Below are 22,556 nucleotides of genomic sequence, written 5' to 3'. Positions count from 1 at the left end.
CATCTGGGCTCGGGGAACAGCGTGGGCCTGGGAATCAGGAGACCTAGATTCTAGTCCCAGTTCTGCCACTTGAGCAAGTCACTTATCTAGACTGTAAGTTTCTTGAGGGCAAGGAACATGTCCCTTTACTGTTGTAGTGTACTCTCCCAAGCACTTAGTACAGTTGCTCGACCCACACCAAGTGCTCAATAAATACGACTTGAGTGAAGCATCTACCAACTCGGGTGTATTGTATTCTCCCAAGCGTTTAGTACAGTGCTCTGCACCCAGTTCATGCTCAGTAAGTACCATGGATAACAATAGTACTAGTTGACTGGAAGCTCCTTGTGCGTCCGGGAACTTGTCTACCAACTCTGTTGTATTGTATTCGCCCCAGCATTTAGTACAGTGCTCTGCTCAAGTAAGCACCCAATAAATACTGTGACTGATCACTGTTTTGTGTTACTGAGCTGGTCCTTCTCTCGGGACAGGGACTGTGTTCTGGTCCGGCATTCAGCACGGTGCTTTGCCTATAGGAAGAACTTAATAAATACCGTTAAAACACTCGATCCCCTTGCCCGCTCCTACCTCACCTCGCCGCTCTTCTACTACAACCCGGCCCGCACACTTCACTCCGCTGATGGCGACCTCTTCATATCCCACATCCCGCCTCTGGTCTGGAAGCCCTTCCTCGTCATCTCCAACAGTAAATGACTCTCCCTTCAAAGCCTTATCGAAGGCCCATCTCCTCCCAGAGGCCTTCCCTGACTCAGCCCTCATTTCCTCTTTTCCCACTCCCTTCGGCGTCATCCCGACTTGCTCCCTTCCTCCAAGAGGCCTTCCCTGACTAAGCCCTCGTTTCCTCTTTTCCCCCTACCTCATTCCTGACTTCACCCCTGGCCCCCAGCCCCACAGTCCTTATGTTTATTTATTTATACTCGTGACTGTCTCCCCTTCTAGACTGTAAACTCCTTGTGGACAGGGAATGGGTCTGTTAAACTGTTCATTCATTCATTCAATAGTATTTATCGAGCGCTTACTATGTGCAGAGCACCGTACTAAGCGCTTGGAATGGACAAATCGGTAACCGATAGAGACAGCCCCTGCCCTTTGACGGGCTTACAGTCTAATCGGGGGAGAGTTGTGTTGCGTTGACAACACAAACTGTTGTGTTGAACTCTCCCAAGCACTTAATACGGTGCCCCGCACACAGTAAGCGCTCAGTAAATACGATTGAAATGCCATCATTATGTGTAGTTGTATAGGACTATCGGTATTCTTGCGGTCGTTTTGGGAACGCCACTTTACCGCCCGACCGACCGGATTTTTAAGCATTTTATAGAGTTCTTTGACTGACATCACATCTACAGTTTGGCCTCTTCAGTGCCCCGGCAAAAAACTTCTCATTTTACAGGCACGTCATGAGCTGCTAAAATCTACCAGCGTGCTCTCAGTGAAACGGCGACCCGTTTTGGTCGTTTTCATTCGGAGGGGCCGAAGCTTCCCGGCTGGTGGAACAGGGTAGGACAAGGAATCCTCCTCAGACGCTCCGGCGAGGAGGAGGCAGCAGTTGCCGGAGATGGGTATCTTAGCCCAAATCCGTAGAGACCCGTTGGGATTAGGAGTAATACAGCGGGAGACATTCCAGAACCTGGAATCTTTCAAATCAGGCGGAGACTTCTGCATTTTGTCCTAGGAGACAAAAAGGCCCCTTTGAAGATCAAGCCGAATGTTTTTAAACTCAACGCTTCACTTTCCACTCATTCGTTCAATCGATCGTATGTATTGAGCGCTTCTTGTGTGCAGAGCATTGTACAAAGCGCTTGGGAGAGTACAACACGCCAATAAACAGTCACATTCCCGGCCCGCAACGAGCTTGCCTTCTAAACCGGGGGAGACAGACATCACTATAGATAAATAAATGACACGACAGATGGGTAGGTGAGTGCTGTGGGGCTGGGACGGGGAGGGGGGATGAATAAAGGGACCGAGTCAGGGTGAGGCCGAAGGGAGCGGGAGAAGGGGAAAGGGGGGTTAAGTCAGGGAAGGCCTCCTGGAGGAGGTGGGCCTCCAGCAAGGCTTCGAAGGTGGGGGGAGAGTCACTGTCTGGCGGTTGTGAGGAGGGAGGGCCTTCCGGGCCCGAGGCAGGACGTGGGCCCGGGATCGGCAGTGAGACGGGCGAGATGGATCTAATGACTCAATGCTTTCCAGAGAGCAGCATGACCGCACCGATTTCCGGACAGTCAGCAAGGCAACCACCCTTATCGAATGCTTACCGTGTGCAGAACGATGTAGTAAGCGCTTGGGAGAGTACAGTAGAACAATAAAGCAGACACCATCCCCGCCCACAACGGGCTTACAGCCTAGAGGGGAAAACGCTCCTTCGGTTCGCCTCGAGGAGAACCCCCTTGTACGCTCTGAAGCGGTGTGGCCCAGCGGAGAGCGCCTCGGCCCGGGGAATCGGAAGGCCCCGGGTTCTAATCCCACCTCCGCCACTCGTCTGCTGGGTGACCTCGGGTAAGTCACTTCACTTCTCTGGACCTCAGATCCTTCGCCTGTAAAACGGGGATGAAGACGGCGAGCCCCCTTTGGGACAGGGACTGCGTCCAACCGGATGACCGTGTATCTGCCTCAGCGTTTACAACAGCGTGTCTGGCACATAGTTGGTGCTTAACAGATCCCACGCAATTATTAATATTACCATGATCTACCTCCAGCTCTTAGAACAGTGTCTGCCACGTAGTCAGTGCTTAACAAATACCATTATTCTTATTATAGTTATTATTATGATCTACCCCGGGGCCTAGAATATTGCCTGGCACGTAGTAGGCACTTAAATACCACACTGACTGATATTATTATAATCTACCCCGGCTATTAAATGGCGCCTGGCAAATAGCAAGCGCGTAACAGATCCCGTTGTTGTTTTTTATTTTAGAACAGTGCCTGATACGTAGAAAATGCTTATCCAATACCAGAGTTATCATTATCAGGATCTACGCCAGCCCCGGGAACGGTGTGTGGCGCATAGGGAGCGCTTAGCAAATACCACGGTTATTACGATGACGACGATCTCCCCCGGCGCTGAGGACGGTGCCCGGCCCATCGGAAGCGCTTAACTAATACGACTGTTATTAATATTGTTATTATCATCCTGATTTTGATCTCCCCCCGCGCCGAAAACAGCGTCTGCCGCATAGGAAGGGCTTAGCTAATACCACCGTGGTTATTAGCGTTATTATCGTCATCGTTATGATGATGCTCTCCCCCCGAGCTCAGAACGGTGCCTGGCCCGTGGAGAGCGCTTAACAAAGAGCGCGATTATTATGGTGATCATCTCTCCCACCGCTGAGAACGGTGCCTGGGACATAGGAAGGGCTTAACTAATATCATTATCATCATCATCATTATTGTTATCATTATTATTGTTATTCTTATTTTCATTATGATGCCGATGCTGATCTCCCCCCAAGCGCTGAGACCAGTGCCCGGCACGTAGGAAGGGCTCAACAGACATCACGATGGTTATTATTATCGTTATTATTATTATTGTTGTGATGATGGTTAATTTTGTTCTTCTTTTTCTTCTTGTCGTCAGAGAGGAGGGACCCGAGGCCTCCCCCCGACCGCGAGCCCGTCCTTCTCAGGGGGCCAACTAAACACTTGGAGAAGCAGCGTGGCTCAGTGGCAAGAGCCCGGGCTTGGGAGGCAGGGGTCATGGGTTCGAAAGCCGCCTCTGCCACTTGTCAGCTGGGTGACTGTGGGCAAGTGACTTCACTTCACCTCAGTGACCTCATCTGTCAAATGGGGATTAACCGTGAGCCTCACGTGGGACCCCCTGATGACCCCGTAACTCCCTCAGCGCTTAGAACAGTGCTCTGCACAGAGTGAGCGCTCAACAAATACCAACATCGTTATTACTATCATAATTATTATTATTATTATTATTGTCTGTGCCTCAGTTTCCTCATCTGTCCAATGGGGTGAAGACTGTGAGCCTCACGTGGGACCCCCTGATGACCCCGTATCTCCCCCAGCGCTCAGAACAGGGCTCTGCACCTAGTGAGCGCTCAACAAATACCAACATCGTTATTACTATCATAATTATTATTATTATTATTATTGTCTGTGCCTCAGTTTCCTCATCTGTCCAATGGGGTGAAGACTGTGAGCCTCACGTGGGACCCCCTGATGACCCCGTATCTCCCCCAGCGCTCAGAACAGGGCTCTGCACCTAGTGAGCGCTCAACAAATACCAACATCGTTATTACTATCATAATTATTATTATTATTATTATTGTCTGTGCCTCAGTTTCCTCATCTGTCCAATGGGGTGAAGACTGTGAGCCTCACGTGGGGCCCCCTGATGCCCCTTGTCTCTCCCCCGGCGCTCAGAACAGCGCTCTGCACCTACTAAGCGCTTAACACTCCCCAACCCGATCAACCCGATCAACCGGCCCCCGCCAGACAGTTGGAAGGGCGATGACAAAGGAGCCCCCGGGGCCCTGGCCCCGCCCCCTTCCTCCCCCGTCCAATCGCGCGCGGGGACGCTTCTTCCAGCCCCGCCCCCTGCCTCCCCCGCCCAATCACGGTGAGGGGCCGCGCCCTCCGTCCCCGCCCGCCCCAGGCCCCGCCCCCCTCCGCCCCTCGACCAATCGGATCCGCAGCCCCGCCCCCCGGGTGGCGCCCCCGGCCAATCAGGGCGCGGGGGTGACGTCATCCCGGGACTCCCTCCGCTCCGCTCCGCTCCGCTCCGCTCCCGTCCGCTGGGCGGCGTCGGGCCTCCCGCGGGGATCGCGGCCGGACCCGCTCCCGCTCCCGATTCCCCCTTCCCGATTGTCGATTCCCGATTGATTCCCGATTGATTCCCGCCGACGCCATGGTCCCGGGGCGGGTGCCGGTGCTGGTCCTGCTGCCCCTGGCCGCCGCCTTCAACCTGGACGTGTCCCGCCCGGCCGAGTACTCCGGGCCGCGGGGCAGCTACTTCGGCTTCGCCGTGGACTTCTTCGCCCCGGACTCCTCCTCGTGAGTCACCGTCCTCCCCCCCGCCCCCCCCCCCCCCGTTGGGACCCTGCGCTGAGCGCTACGGCCCCTCCCGGCCCCGCGACTGACTGACTGACTGACTGACTGACTGACACCCACCGACCCGGGAGCGCAATAAGAACGATAACGTCGCTATCTCTTAGGCGCTGGCTCCGGGCAGGGCGCTGGGGGAGACGCGGGATCATCAGGTCGGCCCACGTCAGGCCCCCGGGCTTCATCCCCATTTGACAGAGGAGGGGACTGAGGCCCAGAGGAGAATAATGATCATGTCGGGGGGTGCAGAGCACCGTTCCGAGCGCTGGGGGAGATCCCGGGTCCTCGGTTGTCCCACCGGAGGCTCCCAGTCTTCATCCCCATTTGACAGAGGAGGTCACTGAGGCCCAGAGGATCATCACAGCGGGACGTGTTAGGCGCTCACGAGGTGCAGAGCACCGTCCCGAGCGCTGGGGGAGATCCAGGGGAATCAGGTCGTCCCACGTGAGGCTCCCAGTTAATCCCCATTTTACAGACGAGGGAACCGAGGCCCGGAGAAGCGAAGTGACTTGCCCACGGTCCCACAGCTGACGAGTGGCAGAGCCGGGATTCGAACCCATGAACCCTGACTCCCAAACCGGGGCGCTCTCCACCGAGCCACGCTGCTCCTCTGTTCCGCTTCTTAGGCGCTTACTGTGTGCCGAGCGCTGGGGGAGATAATACTAATAATCTTGGTACTTCTTAAGCTCTCACTATGTGCCGAGCACTGTTCTAAGCCCCGGGGTAGAGACAGGGTCATCAGGTTGTCCCACATAGAGCTCCCAGTCTTCATCCCCATTTGACAGATGAGGGAACTGAGGCACGGAGAAGTGAAGTGACTTGCCCAAGGTCACACAGCTGAGAAGCGGCGGAGCCGGGATGAAAACCCACGACCTCTGCCTCCCGAGCCTGGGCTCTTTCCGCTGAGCCACACAGGTCATTCCGCATGAGGGCTCACAGTCGTCATCCCCGTTTTCCAGACGGGGGAACTGAGGCACAGAGAAGTTAGGTGACTTGCCCAACGTCACACAGCTGACCGTCGGCATTCGAACCCGTGACCTCTGACTCCCAAGCCCGGGCCCTTGCCACGAAGCCACGCTGCTTCTCTAGATGCTGAGGGAACTGGGGCCCGGAGAGTACTAACAAAAACAATAATCGTAATAATGCTGGTAATTGTTACGCACTTATTACTACCACTAACAATAATGACGGTATTGAAGCGCTAACTATGTGCCAAGCACGGTTCTCAGCACTGGGGGAGCGTGGCTTAGTGGAGAGAGCACGGGCTTGGGAGGCAGAGGTCATGGGTTCTAATCCCGGCTCCGCCGCTTGTCGGCTGTGTGACCCAGGGCAAGTCACTTAACTTCGCTGTGCCTCAGTTACCTCATCTGTCAAATGGGGATGAAGCCCGTGAGCCCTAAGTGGGACAACCTGATTACCCTTGTACCTACCCCAGCGCTTAGAAGAGTGCTCGGCACGTAGTAAGCGCTTAACAAATACCAACATTATTATTATTATATCAGGTCATCGGGTTGTGCCAGGTGGGGCTCACAGCCTTCATCCCCATTTGACAGATGAGAGAACGGAGGCCCACAGAGTGATGATGATGATGATAATATTTCTTCAGCACTTACTACTACTATTAATAATAATAATAATGATGGTATTCGATAGGCACTTTCTGTGTGCCAAGCACTGTTCTAACAGCTGGGGTAGATACAAGGGAAATCCGTTATCCCATGAGGGGCTGGTGGTCTTAATCCCCATTTGACAGATGAGGGAACCGAGGTCCAGAGAATAATAATAGCGAGGATGGTGTGTGTTAAGTGCTTACTGTGTGCCGAGCACTGTTCTAAGCAATGGGGTAGATACAAGGGCATCAGGTTGTCCCGCGTGGGGCTCACGGTATCTGACAGGTGACGGAACTGAAGCCCAGAGAAGTGAAGTGACTTGCCCCAGGTCACCCAGCAGGCAAGTGGAGGAACCGGGATTAATGTTGGTATTTGTTAAGCGCTTACTATGTGCGGAGCACCGTTCTGAGCGCTGGGGTAGATACAGGGTCATCAGGTAATGGGGTTGTCCCACGTGAGGCTCACATTTAATCGCCATTTTACAGGTGAGGTAACTGAGGCCCAGAGGAAGTGAAGTGACTTGCCCACAGTCACACGGCTGACAAGTGGCAGAGCCGGGAGTCGAACCCACGACCTTCTGACTCCTAGGCCCACTCTCTATCCGCTACCAACCTTCTCTAATAAGACATAATAATAATAAGGCTTATAGATATGTACATTAACAACTAATACTACTAATAACAACGACATGAAGCGCTTACTACTATGGGCCAAGCCCCGGGCGAGTCGCCGGGCTAGATCCAAGATAGATGGGCTACGGCCCCCGTCCCGCCCCGCACCTCGTCCAAGAACAAGGGAGAACGGAGATTTTTATCCCCAGTTTATAGATGAGAAAACTGGGGCCTAGAGAAGTGACTTGGCCAGGGTAACACAGAAGGCAGGTGACCGAGCTGGGCGTCGAACCCAGGTCTCCAGAGTCAATCCATCAGCCAGTCAATCAGTGGTAATTATTGAGTGAGTGCTTACTCCACACAGAGCACTCCCCTAAGCGCTTGGGACCCGGCACTCATTTGCCTTATTTCGATTGTCCCACGTACGGCTCACAGTCTTCGTCCCCATCTGACAGATGACGTAACTGAGGCACAGGGAAGTGAAGCGACTTGCCCAGGGTCACACAGCTGACAAGCGGCGGAGCCGGGATTAGAACCCATGACCACTGACTCCCAAGCCCGGGCTCTTGCCGGTGAGCCACGCTGCTTCTCGAGTTATGAGTCAGAAGACCTGGGTTCTAACGCCGACTCCGCTGCTCGGCTGCTGTGTGACTTTAAGCAAGTCACTTCACTTCTCTGGGCCGCAGTTCCCTCATCTGTCAAATGGGAATTGAGACTGTGAGCGCCATGTGGGACGTGGACTGTGTCCAACCTGGTTAGCTTACATCTGTCCTAGCGCTTGGGAGGGTGCCTGGCACGTGATAAGCGCTTAACAGATACCTTTAAAAAAACCAACAACAATACAGAAGTCACTTTATCCTTTGTGGCCCCTCGGTCGGATGAGGAACATATAAATGGGGTTCTTTCCGACCTCTTGTAAAGTGCTGTATTAAAGTGCCGTCTCGGGCCCTGCTCTTTCAATTTCTCCGCATCAGTAAGAAGGTTGCTTTTCCCACCTCATTTGAAAGATTTCTGTAGTTTCTGTTGGTAGGAAAGAACTTCAGACGAAAAGACAGGCCTGGCTTTGCAGGTGCTGGAATCATTGAAAACACAGGGCTTTTTCCTTCTCGGTTACCTTGGTAAATGTTTTAAATCTCTTATCTAAAATGTCAGTGGCAGCAGATTCGCTTTGGAGCATAGGAGTAATAAGTGAATAGAACGGTGCTTCGCACACAGTAAGCACTTAAATGCCATCGGGGGAAAAAAAGGGAATTTGGAATGGAACTTTGTGAAAACAAAAGGCAGAGCTAGAAGATGTGGCTCCCGTACCCGGTGGACATCTCGAGACTATTTAGAAGAAGTCTGGTTTTACTAATTTTCTGCATTTGGGACACTGAATTTTTGGTTACAAAATTATACAACCATCCAAAACCCCTTAGGCATATTGTAGCCGTATTTGTAATTTTTATGGCATTCGTTATGGTGCCCACTCTGCGTCCAACATGTCCTAAGGACTGGGGTAGATACAAGTGAATTAGGTTGGACCCAGGCCCTAATGAGGCTCACACTCTAAGCGGGAGGGAGAACAGGAGAACTGAGGCGCAGAGAGGTGAAGCGCCTTGCCCGAGGTCACACAGCAAACAAGTGGCGGAGTCTGGATTAGAACTCAGGTCCTCTGACGGCCAGGCCCGGGCTCTTTCCACTAGGCCTTGCTCCTTCTCCGTGCTGCTCATCCTAGTTACTTAGCGCTCTGCACAAAGTAATTGCTCAATAAATATCATTGATGGATTGCTTGATTACCGCTTTCTCTTTCGGTTCAGTAGACTTTGATTATTCTTGCTTTAATCATTTTTTTCATACCAGCGCCTTCACGCTACTGGACTATTTAGTTTTTATTTAGTGTCCATTTTGCAGCCACTTAACAAAGGAGCCCGAAGAATTTCCAGGGTGTGTACTTGCCAAAAACTGTTTTGAGAGCAAACTGATAAAAGCAGATGGTATTTATTTAGAACCTTTCACCGGAGGAAAAGGAGCACTTTGCGTGTATCATCCCCTCAATCCCAAAATACCTGAGGCAGGTAAGTGGATAGGTTAGTGGCCGAGAAGCCGTAGTTTAAAAACGTGGGTAGTGGGATGAAGAGTAGATGCTCCCTATTTTAATTGGGCGTTTCATCCACTGAGCCTTCTTAGTTCTTGCATTTACTCTTTGCAGTCAATGATTTTTATTGAGCGCTTTCGAGGGGCAGAGTGCTGTCCCGCTTGGGAGAATATAATACAGCAGATTTGGTAGACACGTTCCCTGCCCATGAGTTTACAGTTAATATCCTATTAAATACTTTCATCAGCCTTTAAGTGGCATGCTGTATCTTTTTTTTAAAAAAATAAGGTATTCGTTAGTGCTTACTATGAGGCAACACTATATGCCAGGTTTTGTACTAAACTCTGAAGTAGATGCAAGATAATCGGGTTGGACACTGTCCGTATCCCACTTGGGGCTCGCAGTCAAATCCCCATTTGACAGATGAGGTAACTGAGGCCCAGAGAAGTGAAGTGACCTGCCCGAGGTCACACAGCAGACAAGTGGCGGAGCTGGGATGAGGATATAGGTCCTTTTGACTCCCAGGCCCGTGATCCTTCCGCTAGGCCACACTGCTCCCTTTAAATTCTCTTGGATAATAATAATAATAATAATGTTGGTATTTGTTAAGCGCTTACTATGTGCCGAGCACTGTTCTAAGCGCTGGGGTAGACATAGGGGAATCAGGTTGTCCCACGTGGGGCTCACAGTCTTAATTCCCATTTTACAGATGAGGGAACTGAGGCACGGAGAAGTTAAGTGACTTGCCCACAGTCACACAGCCGACAAGTGGCAGAGCTGGGATTCGAACTCATGAGCCCTGACTCCAAAGCCCGTGCTCTTTCCACTGAGCCACGCTGCTTCTCCAATGACGGTCACTGATAGCGGGTCTGGTCTCTAAAGTGGTTTCTAAATTTAAAAATGCAATTGAGATTCAGCTTTTTAAAGAGTACTATGAGTAGAACATACATTCCATTTACCAGTTATTCAGATTTAGCAATGTAAATGCTTAACATTTGATCTTCGATTGAATATTCAAGTGGATTTTCCCGTTTTCAACTGAGAGATACTTGACAAATAAGGAAAGATAGTGTAAATGTAGATTTAAACTCTTGGCAATTTCAGTTTCAGCTAGGATTAATATGAAAAGACAAACACGTAAACCTTCTGTTGAAGAGATAAATACCATGTCCTGCTGTAGCAATTTCTGTTCCTAAACCTCCTGGGCAGTAATTGAAAGATGGTCTCAGTGAATCAGGAGGAAATAGTTTGGAACGTTTCTTGTAGAACGTAAAATACCCTGTGGCCCTGGGCAAGTCCCAGAATGGTTCTAATATTCGGTTTCTAATGAGGCGCTAAGTAGTTGCGCTTACCCCGTCAGATTCTGAAGACTTGAGTAATAATCACATTTGCCAAGACTGAAAAAAAGAGTATCACTGTGTAATAAAACAGACAAAATGGATTCAGTTCTCTCTGGAATATATCTACATCAAACTGTGGGATTATGTAGGGCAAAGTGGTTATAAGTACCCAGAAATCACCACTTCCCTAAAATTTCCAGCATCTTTCTTCATACGGTTATACCACCTCTATTGTATCGTACTCTCCCAAGCGCTTAATAGAGTATTACGAGTAAGCCCTCAATAAATACCATTGATGAGGATGACAATAGAGTTCCTTTAAAATAAGGGAGAGGTGATCAGTCTAAATCCAGGAGAATAGCAGGAAGCACACGACTGTCTCGTCTTATGCCGTCGAGTCGCCTCCGACCCATAGCGATGCCATGGACACGTCTCTCCCAGAACGCCCCTCCTCCAGCTGCAGATCCATAGGGTTTTCTTGGTAAAAATCCAGAAGTGGTTTACCACTGCCTCCTTCCACGCGGTAAATTTGAGTCTCCTCCCTCGACTCTCTTCCGTGCTGCCGCTGCCCAACCCGGGTGAGTTTGGACTTGTAGCACATTGCCTTCCACTCGCTAGCCACTGGCCAAGCTAGGAATGGACTGGGTAGGCCTCTGCTTGACTCTTCCTCCTGTAGTTGAGGCTGGTAGAGTCCTGGAAACTCTCCAGGTGTGTTCCTGAGGGAGAGAGAGAGAGAGAGCACATGATTAGTGTTTAAAATATATGCCTGAAGATTATAATAGACAATGGAATAGAAAGCAATGTCCTTTTAAAATTTCTATCTCTACTTAGAACTGTATAAATATTGGCTTTAATCACTCTTGCGAGCAGACAGATTATACAGTGACCACTCTCATTCATTCAATTGTATTTATTTGGTGCCTTCTGTGTGCAAAGCGCTGTACTGAGCGCTTGGGAGATTACAATACATTCATTCAATCGTATTTATTGAGTGCTTACTGTGTGCGGAGCACTTTGTAGAGTACACTTCAACGATAGACACATTCCCTGCCCACAATGAGTTTACAGTCTAGAGGAGGGGAGGCAGATATTAATATAAATGAATAAATTACAGAAATGTACATAAGTGCTGTGGGGCCGGGAGGGGGAGAACAAAGGGAGCAAGTCGGGGTGACGCGGAAGGGAGTGGGAGATGAGGAACAGTGAGGCTTAGTCAGGGAAGGCCTCTTGGAGGAGATGGGCCTTCAGGAAGGCTTTGAAGAAGAGGAGAGTCATTGTCTGTCGGATTTGAGGAGGGAAGCCGTTCCAGGGCAGCGGCAAGACGTGGGCAAGAGGTTGGCGGCGAGATAGACGAGATGGACGAGATGAAGGCACAATGAGAAGGTTGGCATTAGAGGAGCGAAGTGTGTGGGCCGGGTTGTAGTTGGACAATAGCGAGGGGAGATAGGAGGGGGCAAAGCGATTAAGTGCTCTCAAGCCATTGCGGAGGAGTTTTTGTTTGATATGGAGGAAGGGACGGATTTTAAGGATGTTGTGAAAGTGACACCGACAGGTTTTTGTGATGGATTGAATATGTGGGTTGAATGAAAGAGAGGAGTCAAGGATAGCACCAAGGTCACGGGCTTGTGAGACGGGAAGGATGGTGGAGTCTTCTAAGCGAGGGAAAGTCAGGGGGAGGACGGGGTTTGGGTGGGGAGATAAGGCGTTCTGTTTTGGACGTGTTAGGCTTGAGGCGATGGGAGGACAGCCAAATAGAGATGACTTGAAGGCAAGAGGAAATGCGATATTGCAGAGAAGGAGAGAAATCAGGGCAGGAGACGTAGATTTGGAAATCATCTGCATAAAGGAGCAAATATAACTTTGTCCATGTAATAAAAATCAGGTGGTAAAATGTGTAGAATGACAAATACTAGCCACAGTGGGTTGGAGGTAAACTATGAGGAAGATGGATTATGACGAGTCAAAAGTCATATCAAGAGACCATCTTGTGGTTTTCATTTTCTTTTGATGTGAAGTTAGACTTCGTTGTGTCGTGACATATTTAGATTATGACTACGTGACAGCGGGGACTAAACCTATTTCCACGATATCAGGTGACAGAGTGTGAAAACATCTGCTGAAACTACAGGAGAATTTTCCCTGCAAAACTCTCGCATTAGGCTGCCAATCTAGTCTTTGCAGTCAGGTCCTTTAATATCCTCTCCCGTTTCCTGCGGACAAGTAGTATGGAGAAGGAAAAACCCTCGGGGCCAAGCTTGATAGTTTGAAAACCCTGGCCGCATCTAGATTCATCCTGAGAGAGACTGGGTAATTTTTGCACCAAAAATTGCAAAAATATGAAATGCAATTTCATATGCATGAAAAAGCACGCTAAATTTGGGGGAAATATTAAGAGAAGTTATACAGAGTAGATTTTAAAAAGTAATAGTTGTCCTTGCCTAAAAACACTCCACAGAGGTACTAACAGTAATGAAAATAACTGTGGTATTGGTTAAACTCTTACTATGTGTCAAGCTCTGTACTAAGCACTGAGGTAGATACAAGATATCAGGTAGGGCACAGGTCTTGTTCTATACGGGGCTCCCAGTCTAAAGGGGAAGGAGAGCAGCTACTGAATCCCTATTTTACAGATGAGGGAAATGAGGCATGGAAAAGTAAAGTGACCTCCCCAAGGTCACACAATAGGCAAGTGGTGAAGCCGGGTTAGAACCCAGGTCCCCTGAAACCCAGGAGACTCCCAGGTCTGTTGAGAACTTACTGTGTGCAAGGTATTATACTAAGCAGTTGGAAGAGTACAATATGATAAGTCACATCCCCTGCCCACAAGGAGTTCACAGCCTTGACGACTGAACAGAATTCACTATAAAATCCTTCTCCAAAGCTTATTTACTTATTCAGTTGAACTCTACCACCTTGAAAACGCTGGAAGGGGACCTAAAAGCAACCAGTTACAAATATGTAAGCTAGTGCTTCCGATAATCGCAGCCAGAGTGAGAGAAACCTGGTCGTTGCAAGAAACAACTGCACAGAGATGGTTCTCATCCCGATTAGGAAGAGTGAAAGTAGTAAACAGATACCAAATCTTGTGGCTGATTTCTTTCACCATCGGTTATCTTTTCTGGTGTTCTTCCCAACCTGGACCTGTCCAAACTGAGTTTTGGAATTACAGGGCTCTGGTCTGATCCAATGCCTGACCTGACCAGAAAGAGGCTAAGCTCACTTTGGGAGTGAGGAAGGAGGGAAGAAAGGAGGAAGGGAGGGAGAAAGAGAGACAGAGAGGGAGAAACAAGTTTACAGTCTAGAAGGAAAGCGCTCGATAAATACCACTGATGGATTATGTACATATCCGTAATTATTTATTGTAATGTCGGTCTCCCCCTCTAGATGGTAAGCTCATTGTGGGCAGGGAATGTGTCTCTCGACTCTGTTGTAGTAGATCCTCCCAACGGCTTAGTACGGTGCTCTGTACGTAAGAAGTGCTCAGTAAATACCATTGATTGATTGGGGGACAGGCAGCAGCTACAAAGTGGAAAAAGTAACAGTAAAACGCACATACACACCCCCAACCCACGGACAATGATAAATACGAGCAGGAGAGCATCGTGGCAGAATTTCAGGGTCTTCGAGGTGACGCTCAGTGCAAGTCAGAAAAGCCAGACTCGTGCCCTTCCCCCTGTTCCGAAAGTGGGCAGTCAGTGGTATTATTGAGCACTTACTTTCATTCATTCATTCATTTGTATTCATTGAGCTCTTACTGTGTGTAGAACACTATACTAAGAGCTTGGGAGAGTACGATACAACAGTGAATGGTGACATTCCCTGCCCGCAATGAGCTCACAGTCTAGAAGAGGGGAGACAGATATCAATACAAATAAATAAAATGACAGCTATGTACGTAAGTGCTTTGGGGCTGGGAGGGGTGAAGAACAAAGGGAGCAAGTCAGGGTGATGGGAGGGAGGAGGGAGTCAGAGATGAGGAAAAGTGGGGCTTAGTCAGGGAAGGCCTCTTGGAGGAGATGGGCCTTCAGTAAGGCTTTGAATGTTGTGGGGAGAGTCATTGCCTGGTGGATTCGAGGAGGGACGACCTTCCAAGCCAGAGGTAGGACGTGGGCCAGAGGTCGGCAGCGAGACAGGTGAGAAGGAGGCACAGTGAGAAGATTAGCACTAGAGGAGCAAAGTGTGCAGGCTGGGTCGTAGAAGGAGAGAAGCCAGGTGAGGTGGGGCGGGGGGGGAACTAGGTGATGGACTGCTTTGAAGCCAGGGGTGAAAAGTTTATTTTAGATGCGGCGGTGGATGGGCAACCACTGGAGTTTTTTGAGAAGTGGGGTGACGAGTCCAAGACGCTTTTACAGAAAAATGATCCGGGTAGCAGAGTGAAGTATGGCCTGGACTTGTCTGCTGTGTGACCATGGGCAAGTCACTTCAGTTCTCTGGGCCTCAGTGACCTCTTCTGCAAAGCAGGGATTGAGACTGAGAACCCCTCGTGGGACAGGGACCGTGTCCAACTCAATCTGCCGGTATCCGCCCCAGCTGTTAGTACAGTGCCTGGCACATAGAAATTGCTGAACAAATACCATGATGATGATGATTACTTTCCTAAGTGCTTAGCGCAGCGCTTTGCACACAATAAGCAGTCAATGGATACCATAGATTGATTTAGGCGGGAAGGGGGAGGTGAATGGCAGAGAGCAAGAGTCCCTTGGGGGAGGTGTGAGTTAGAGAGAGAGAGCCACAGTTTTTCGGGGGAGGCCTGGGAAGATGGTGAGTAGCAGAAGAAGACTCCCAGGGGGAGGTGGGAGGGAAGAGGAGGAGAGCAGTGAAGAGCAGAAGTCTCTGAGGGATGCAGTTTGGGAGAGGTGTATTGATCCCGCCTCCACCACCCGTCAGCTGTGTGGTCTTGGGCAAACCACTTCACTTCTCTGGACCTCGGTTTCCTCGTCTGTAAAATGGGGATGGAGACCTTGAGCCTTACTGTGTACAGATCACTATACTAAGCGCTTGGGAGAGGACAATACAACAGTAAACAGACACATTCCCTGCCCACAGCGAGCCTACAGTCCAGAGGTGGGATTGGGAGCTTAGGTGGGGATGAGAGGTGGGAAACGGGGTGATAGCTGGGAACTTGGGTGGAGATGAGAGGTGGGAAACGGGGTGATAGTCGGATGGTGCTGTGGGGTTCGGAGAAGGTTTTTGTAGAACTGGGGACAGGTGGGCGTGTTTGAAGGCCAAAGGGATGGAGCGAGTTGAAAGTGGCAGTCTGGGAGGGAAGAAGAAGGGGCCCAATTTTTTTTTAGAAGGCAAGAAGGGGGGGGGTTGGTGGGGGATGGCTTAGCGGTCAATCAGTCGTATTTATTGAGCACTTACTGTGTGCAGAGCACTATTAAGCGCTGGGGTGAGTACACTATAATAGAACAGAGTTGATAGACACATTTCCTGCCCACAGTGAGCATACAGTCTAGGGCAGGGGCAGGAAAGGAGTGGACTTACCTGCTGTGAATACGTGTCCTGGGTCATGTCAGGAAGCAGTGCCTGATGGCTCTCTGGTCGTACTGTGGAATGGTTATAATCCAGAGGGCGTTTGTAGAGGGTCACTGTTGCGATTGCCACAGTGTGTCTAGCGCCATACCAGAGACATCTGATTTCTATTCAGAGATGGAATCAAGTTTCCAGCCAGATTCTAAAAACGACGACGGCATATTTTTGGTTTTTCTGAGCAGATCATTCATTTCATATAAATGTTTTGCTTTTTATCAGCTCAGAGCAGCGAAACTTCTCCAGACATGAAGTTGATTAGGCTTTCTCTTCCTGGGCAGATCTGGACAGGAACTGTCCCATCGTCCATTTGGTCCAAGAGGTTAGAGTCCGTGGATGCCTTTCAGGCAGGATGGGAAAGACTAGAATCTTTCAGCGAGACTGAGGAAAAAATATTTTGCACTGTAAATATACTTTCCCTCAGGCCTCCCTGGCTTCATTCGCTTTTCCCTCTTGTCCCTCCACCGGATCCTGGCTGCTCCTCTAGAGCCCTCCACTAGCTTCGATTAGAAAGCATCAGTAAAAAAAACCCTAAGCTCCTCTGGGCTTTTAGGCCCTCCTCAAATCCACCAGGCAAAGACTCTCCCCCCCACATTCAAAGCCTTACTGAAGGCCCATCTCCTCCAAGAGGCCTTCCCTGACTAAGCCCCACTTTTCCTCATCTCTGACTCCCTCTTTTCTATTTTCTCCACCTCCTTCTCTGTTCTTTATTTCTCGCTGAATCTCTTTTAGTGTAGCAGATTTTCTCTCCACATTCCCGTTCGTACCATCAGTCAGTGGTATTTACTGAGCACTTACTCTTTGCAGAGCACTGCACTACATGGTTGGAAAAGTATAATACAACAAAGTTGATAGACGTGTTCTCTGCCCATAAGGAGCTTACCATCTAGAGGGGATCTTACAGTCTAGAGCATTCTGATATCCCTTCAAGCATTTGCTATCCCTTCAAGCGCTTGATATTCACCCTGCCTCAGCCCCACAGCTTTTTTGTACATATATATAATTTATCTTAATACTTATCTCCCCCTCTAAGCTCCTTGTAGGCAGAGTACATCCCTACCGACTCTTGTCTTACTCTCCTAAATGCTTGGTACAGTGCTCTGCACACAATAAGTGCTCAGAAAATCAATGGATTGATTACCATTTTTTATGAAGTATCTTTCCTACTCCCATTCAGGAGCATCAAAATATCTACAGATGTCCCTTCTCTGTGGCTTCCGTTCAAACAGTTGTAAAACTGTAGTTGAGAGATTAAAAAAAAAATAAAAGTGGTATTTGTTAAGTGCTTACTACATCCCAGGTACTGTTCTAAGCGCTGGGGTGGATACAAGCAAATCAGGTTGGCTAGAGTCCCTGTCCCACGTGGAGCTCATGGTCTCAACCCTCATTTTACAGATGAGGTCACTGAGGCCTAGAGTGAAGTTACTTGCCCAAGGTTACACAGCAGACAGGCGGCGAAGCCGGGATTAGAATGCGAATCCTTCTGACTTCCAGGCCCGTGCTCTAGCCACTAGGCCATGCTGCTTCTCCAATATCAAGTCATCAGGCACGCCCAGAGTGGTCAAGGAAGCCTAGGGCAGAGGGGAAGGTCAGAGAAAAAGGAGGGTAAATGCAGGGCCTTGACCATTGTGTTTCCACACTGTCCACAATGACCTGACAGTCTAGAGGTGACTGTATATCTCTGAGAAGCAGCGGGGCACAGTGGAAATAGCACGGGCTTGGGAGCCAGGGTTTGTCGTTTCTAATCCCGGCTCTGCCACTTAGCAACTGTGTGATTTGGGGCCAGTCACTTCACTTCTCTGTGCCTCAGTGACCTCATCTGTAAAATGGGGATTAAGTCTGTGAGCCCCACGTGGAACAACCCGATTACCGTGTATCAGCCCCAGTGCTTGGCGCATAGTACGCACATAACAAATCCCAGTATTGTTGTATATATCTGATTTGTCCTTCTGAACTCCTTTTCTTTCCACAGGATGTCTCTCCTGGTGGGAGCTCCAAAAGCAAACACGTCCCAGCCCGGCATTGTCGAAGGTGGCCAGGTGCTCAAATGCCACTGGCCTTCTGGCCACACTTGTCAGCCCGTCACGTTTGACTCTACAGGTAAGAGTCATTCATTCAGTCGATTGTATTTATTGAGCGCCAACTGTGTGCACAGCACTGTACTAAACACTTCGGAGAGTAGGATAGGACAATAGACTCATTTCCTGCCCACGGCGAGCTTAGAGAGCGTGTTTCATTCAATTAGTTCGTTCGTGTTTATTGAGCGCCGACTATGCAGAGCACTGTTTTAAACGCTTGGGAGAGAACAATGTAGCATAGAGGTTCACCAGCTCACGTTCCAGTCTGCCTGTGTCTGCTTTTCTGCCGATTTAAGCTTCCAGTATGCAGTGCTAGGCCTGCTTCTCCTGGAAAGCAATATGGCCTAATGGAAAGAGTACAGGCCAGTGAGTCGGAGGACCTGGGTTCTAATCCTGACTCTGCCAATTACCTACTGTGTGGCAAGTCACTTAACTTCTCTGTACTTTAGTTTAGTTTCTTCATCTGAAAAAAGGGGATTCAATCCCCGTGCTCCCTTCTCCTTAGACTGTGAACTTCATGTGGGCCAGGGACTGGGACGCTGATCAACTAGCGTCTACCGGCACTTAGAGCAGTGTTCGACTTATAAGAAGCACTTAACAAACACCAGAATGAAGAGGTCAGTGTCATCATCACGGTGGCTGAGAAAGTGCATTTTGAATGAATTGATTATGATGAGGATGATTCCCGGTGGAAAAAGACAGGTTGAATAGTTTGGGAGTTACGAAAACCAAGAAAACCGTGGTTTGCTTTATTTAAAATAATCCAGTTGAATGTTTGTGAAAGCTAACGATGAACTTCAGACCTTCAAGGCTAAAGTGCCAGAAAAGAATAAAGTAGTATTGCTACTCTTTTTGGATTTTCTTTGTTTTGATGCGATTCAAAAATGCCAAACCATTTTTTTTTCTTTCCTAACTGTAGCAAGTTGAAACTAAAAGTCCTGGTGTAGTCATTTCCTAGGTTCTCCAGGCTTTGAAAATCCTGACTTATCAAAGGCTTTCCAGAGGTTCTTTCTCACTACAGAAGGCAGCGCCTCTGCAGAACAGGTCATTATTCCTGTCTCTGTGTCTGCCAAATCATGCAGACAGTGACTACCATTGAGGAACAAGCCCACCCCTGAGTGAGTGAGTCAGTCAAAGAACTGCTTTGTGTTCCAAAAGCCAGCTTAGACATTTTTTGTGTGTGTTCAAGTAGGTTTTTGTGATTAAGGAGATTGTTTTTCTAGTTTGAAAAAGGGGTTTCCTGATCCATGATTCAAGATTTTCTGGGAAATTGGTGTTTGGTTGTACACATGACATCCGAATTATATCTAGTGGGCCAAAGTTCAGTTCCTTCTTGACTACGTGTGATTTAAATGGGTTGGGTGGGAGGAGGAAGGGGAAGAAAATTCACTTCCTTTGGGGCAGACGTTAAGAATAAAGAAGAAAATAAAGATGATGAAAGTTTAAAATGGAATTCAAGTGTTTACTATGTGCCCAGCGCTCTACTAAATGCGGGCGTAGATACAACATAATCAGGTTGGACATAAGCTCTGTTCTTCGTGGCATTCACAGTCTAAGGGGGAAGGGGAACAGGTGTTGAATCCCCCTTTTACAGATGAGGAAACTATGGCCCAGAGAAGTCAAGTGACTTGCCCAGGGTCACCCAGCCAGCCTGTGGAAGAACCAGGATTAGGAAGAACCCTGTAGCACTGACTCCCAAGCCGTACTCTTTCCACTAGTTTTAATTGAAAATTTCCCCTAATGAAACCAGTTTTAATTCCTGTCATAGGATTTGACATCACGTGTAATGTTTGAAGACTAAAGCAATCCATTTCATGGTGTATTGAATTGGATAACTTTGATATTAATGTTGCTGCATTGACTGAAATCAAACTTAGATTTTTCACATTAAGCTCGATTCAGGTTTCTGGTAGAAGACATGGGCCATTCCCCCCCCACCTCCCTTAATAACAATAATAATAATAATAATTATGGTTCTTATGTGCTCACCCTGTGCCAAGCACTAATTGGTGGGGTAGATATAAGTTAATCAGGTTGGACACAGTCCCTGTCCACACTGGGGCTCACACTCTTAATCCCCGTTTTTCAAACGAGGGAACTGAGGCACAGAAAAGTGAAGTGACTTGCCCAAGATCACACAGCAGACATAGGGCAGAGCTGAGAATTGAACCCAGATCCTTCTGACTCTGAGGCCCGGGCTGTCTCCCCCAGGCCATGCTGCTTCCCACACTACTTGACTGTTTAATGTTTCAATTTCTGTATTTGCCATCTTGCTTGAGGATAAACAACTTGGAAAAACCCAAGTGAAGGGGAGTCTGCCTGAACAGCATGTTGGGAAATACCTGTGACTCACTGTTGCGATGTCACAGCCTGTCTGTCTGCCAGCAGAATAGGAACATTGAAAATAAATCCCATTTTAAATCTGCTAGATTCGATAAGATCAGATGTGTTTAAATAGCTCTGTGGATTAGAATGCTACAAAAGACAAAATAGTTCCTTTCGGATTTTATGTACACGTAATTCTAGCCAATGTGCTTCCGGAAACAGATTTCGGTCCGTTTTCCCAGGCTCTGCTTATTTTTTGAACGGCAGCGCTTCAGTGCCTCTGTGTTCCTCAGGTACCAGTTGGCAAGAGGAATTAGCTGCATTTTAAAAGGTTTTGATCTGACTACTTTTTGACCAGAACTTCACAGGCAAATTTTGACTCTGAGTACAGAGCATTTTCAGGGTGTGAAATGAAAGCTGTGGGGTTGGGGAATCTGGGGAGATTGAAAGGCCCTGCTTGGGTGAGATACCCATTCCTCTCTCTGTCTGTCTCTCTCTGTCTCTGTGTCCCTCTCTCTATGTTTGGCTCTCTCTGTCTCTCTTTTTCTTTCTCTTTTACTCTTTCTTTCTCTGTGGCTCTGTCTCTTCTTTCCTCTCCCCACCCTTCTCTCCCCCCTGCTGGGTCTCGTCCCAGTCACTCACAGGGATTTTTCTATATTTTTTAATATCCCTAGTGATTCCCCATTTCCTATTTCCATTGCCACTTGGTGGACATGATCTGAAATGGGTTTATGTGAGTCTGAGCATAGCGCTGGTGGAAGAAGATGCTGTTTATAGTTTTTTGGTAGTTGGATTTTCAATTATCTTTGCTGTTATTCGGATTACATTCTCCGTCTTCTACGTGGCTACCTTGCCTGCATTTAAATTGTGAGACTCTCATTGGACAGGCTTTATTTGATTTTTTTTGTGTAAACTACCCCAAGTGCTTAGTAAAGTGTTTTGTTTTTTTCTATTGTAGGAGTGAACGCACGTAATGAAAGATGTAGTTAGTAAAGATTGTGTCTGTGTGTGCTGAGTATGAGATCTCTCCCTCTTTCTAGCTTTGTTTGACATTGTTATCTTGAAGTGTTCATTTTGGAACTTATATTATGTTTTCTTCACCCCTGTTGTTCTGTGTCCTTTTATTCCCATTTGGATCATGAGTGCTTTGTGGAACAGGGATCAGGTCTAATCTTCTTACCTTGTGTCGCACACAGTAAATATTTAATGGATAATGTTATATTTTATAGGCATCAACAAATCTCTAGTGGGTTAGTAGAACCTGAATTGGACTTAGTTGCTAATTGTGTGGAAGAAGTACTATAGGTTCAGAAAATATGAACTTCTGTTTGTTCTTCATTGATGGTTGCTCCTTTTTTTTAGGGATTTGTTAAGCACTTTGTGTCAAATGGTGTTCTAAGCACTGAGGTAGATACAACTGAATCAGGTTGTGTGCAATCTCTGCCCCATTTTTTATTATTGTTAATAATAAATGTCCCTTATGTGGGATAGGAACTGTGTCCAACATGATTCACATGTATCTACCTCAGTGCTTAGTACAGTGCCTGGCACTTAGTAAGCACTTAACAGAAGGACCAGCATTCTAATCCTAGTTCTGCCTCTCATCTGCTGTGTAAGTGCTTAACAAATACCATAAAAAATAGGGTACTGAATTCCCATTTTACAGATGAGGAGGCTGAGGCACAGAAAAGTTAAATAATTTGCTCAGGGTCACACTGGTGGAGACGGGAGTAGAACCCAGGTCCTCTGGCTCCTAGGCCAATGTTCTGCTCTTTTAATTAGACCATGCTGCTTCTCATTCCATCTTACAAGTGCATTTTTATATGAACACATATTTGAAAAGGATGTTTTTGTGCAAGTTCTGTATCAGAATAATATTTATGTTTTAAACCTGATTTTATTTCTGCTCCCGCTGAACAATACTTAGG

At 48.2% G+C, this 22,556-nt stretch overlaps 1 protein-coding gene across 1 annotated transcript in view; it reads left to right on the top strand.

Moving 5' to 3' along the window:
• The first annotated feature begins 4,749 nt into the window (after window positions 1-4,749).
• Window positions 4,750-22,556, top strand: part of ITGAV (integrin subunit alpha V) — a 91,882-nt gene continuing 74,075 nt past the window's right edge. The window contains exons 1-2 of the mRNA XM_029071634.2: window positions 4,750-5,004; window positions 18,198-18,325. Coding sequence (XP_028927467.1) covers window positions 4,859-5,004; window positions 18,198-18,325 — 274 coding nt within the window. The 5' untranslated portion in view covers window positions 4,750-4,858. The remainder of the gene's footprint in view (window positions 5,005-18,197; window positions 18,326-22,556) is intronic.

Source organism: Ornithorhynchus anatinus, chromosome 9, assembly GCF_004115215.2.
Source record: "Ornithorhynchus anatinus isolate Pmale09 chromosome 9, mOrnAna1.pri.v4, whole genome shotgun sequence".
Classification (NCBI taxonomy): domain Eukaryota; kingdom Metazoa; phylum Chordata; class Mammalia; order Monotremata; family Ornithorhynchidae; genus Ornithorhynchus; species Ornithorhynchus anatinus.
Note: the sequence above shows the minus strand (reverse complement) of the source record. Positions and strands in the feature narration are given on the sequence as shown.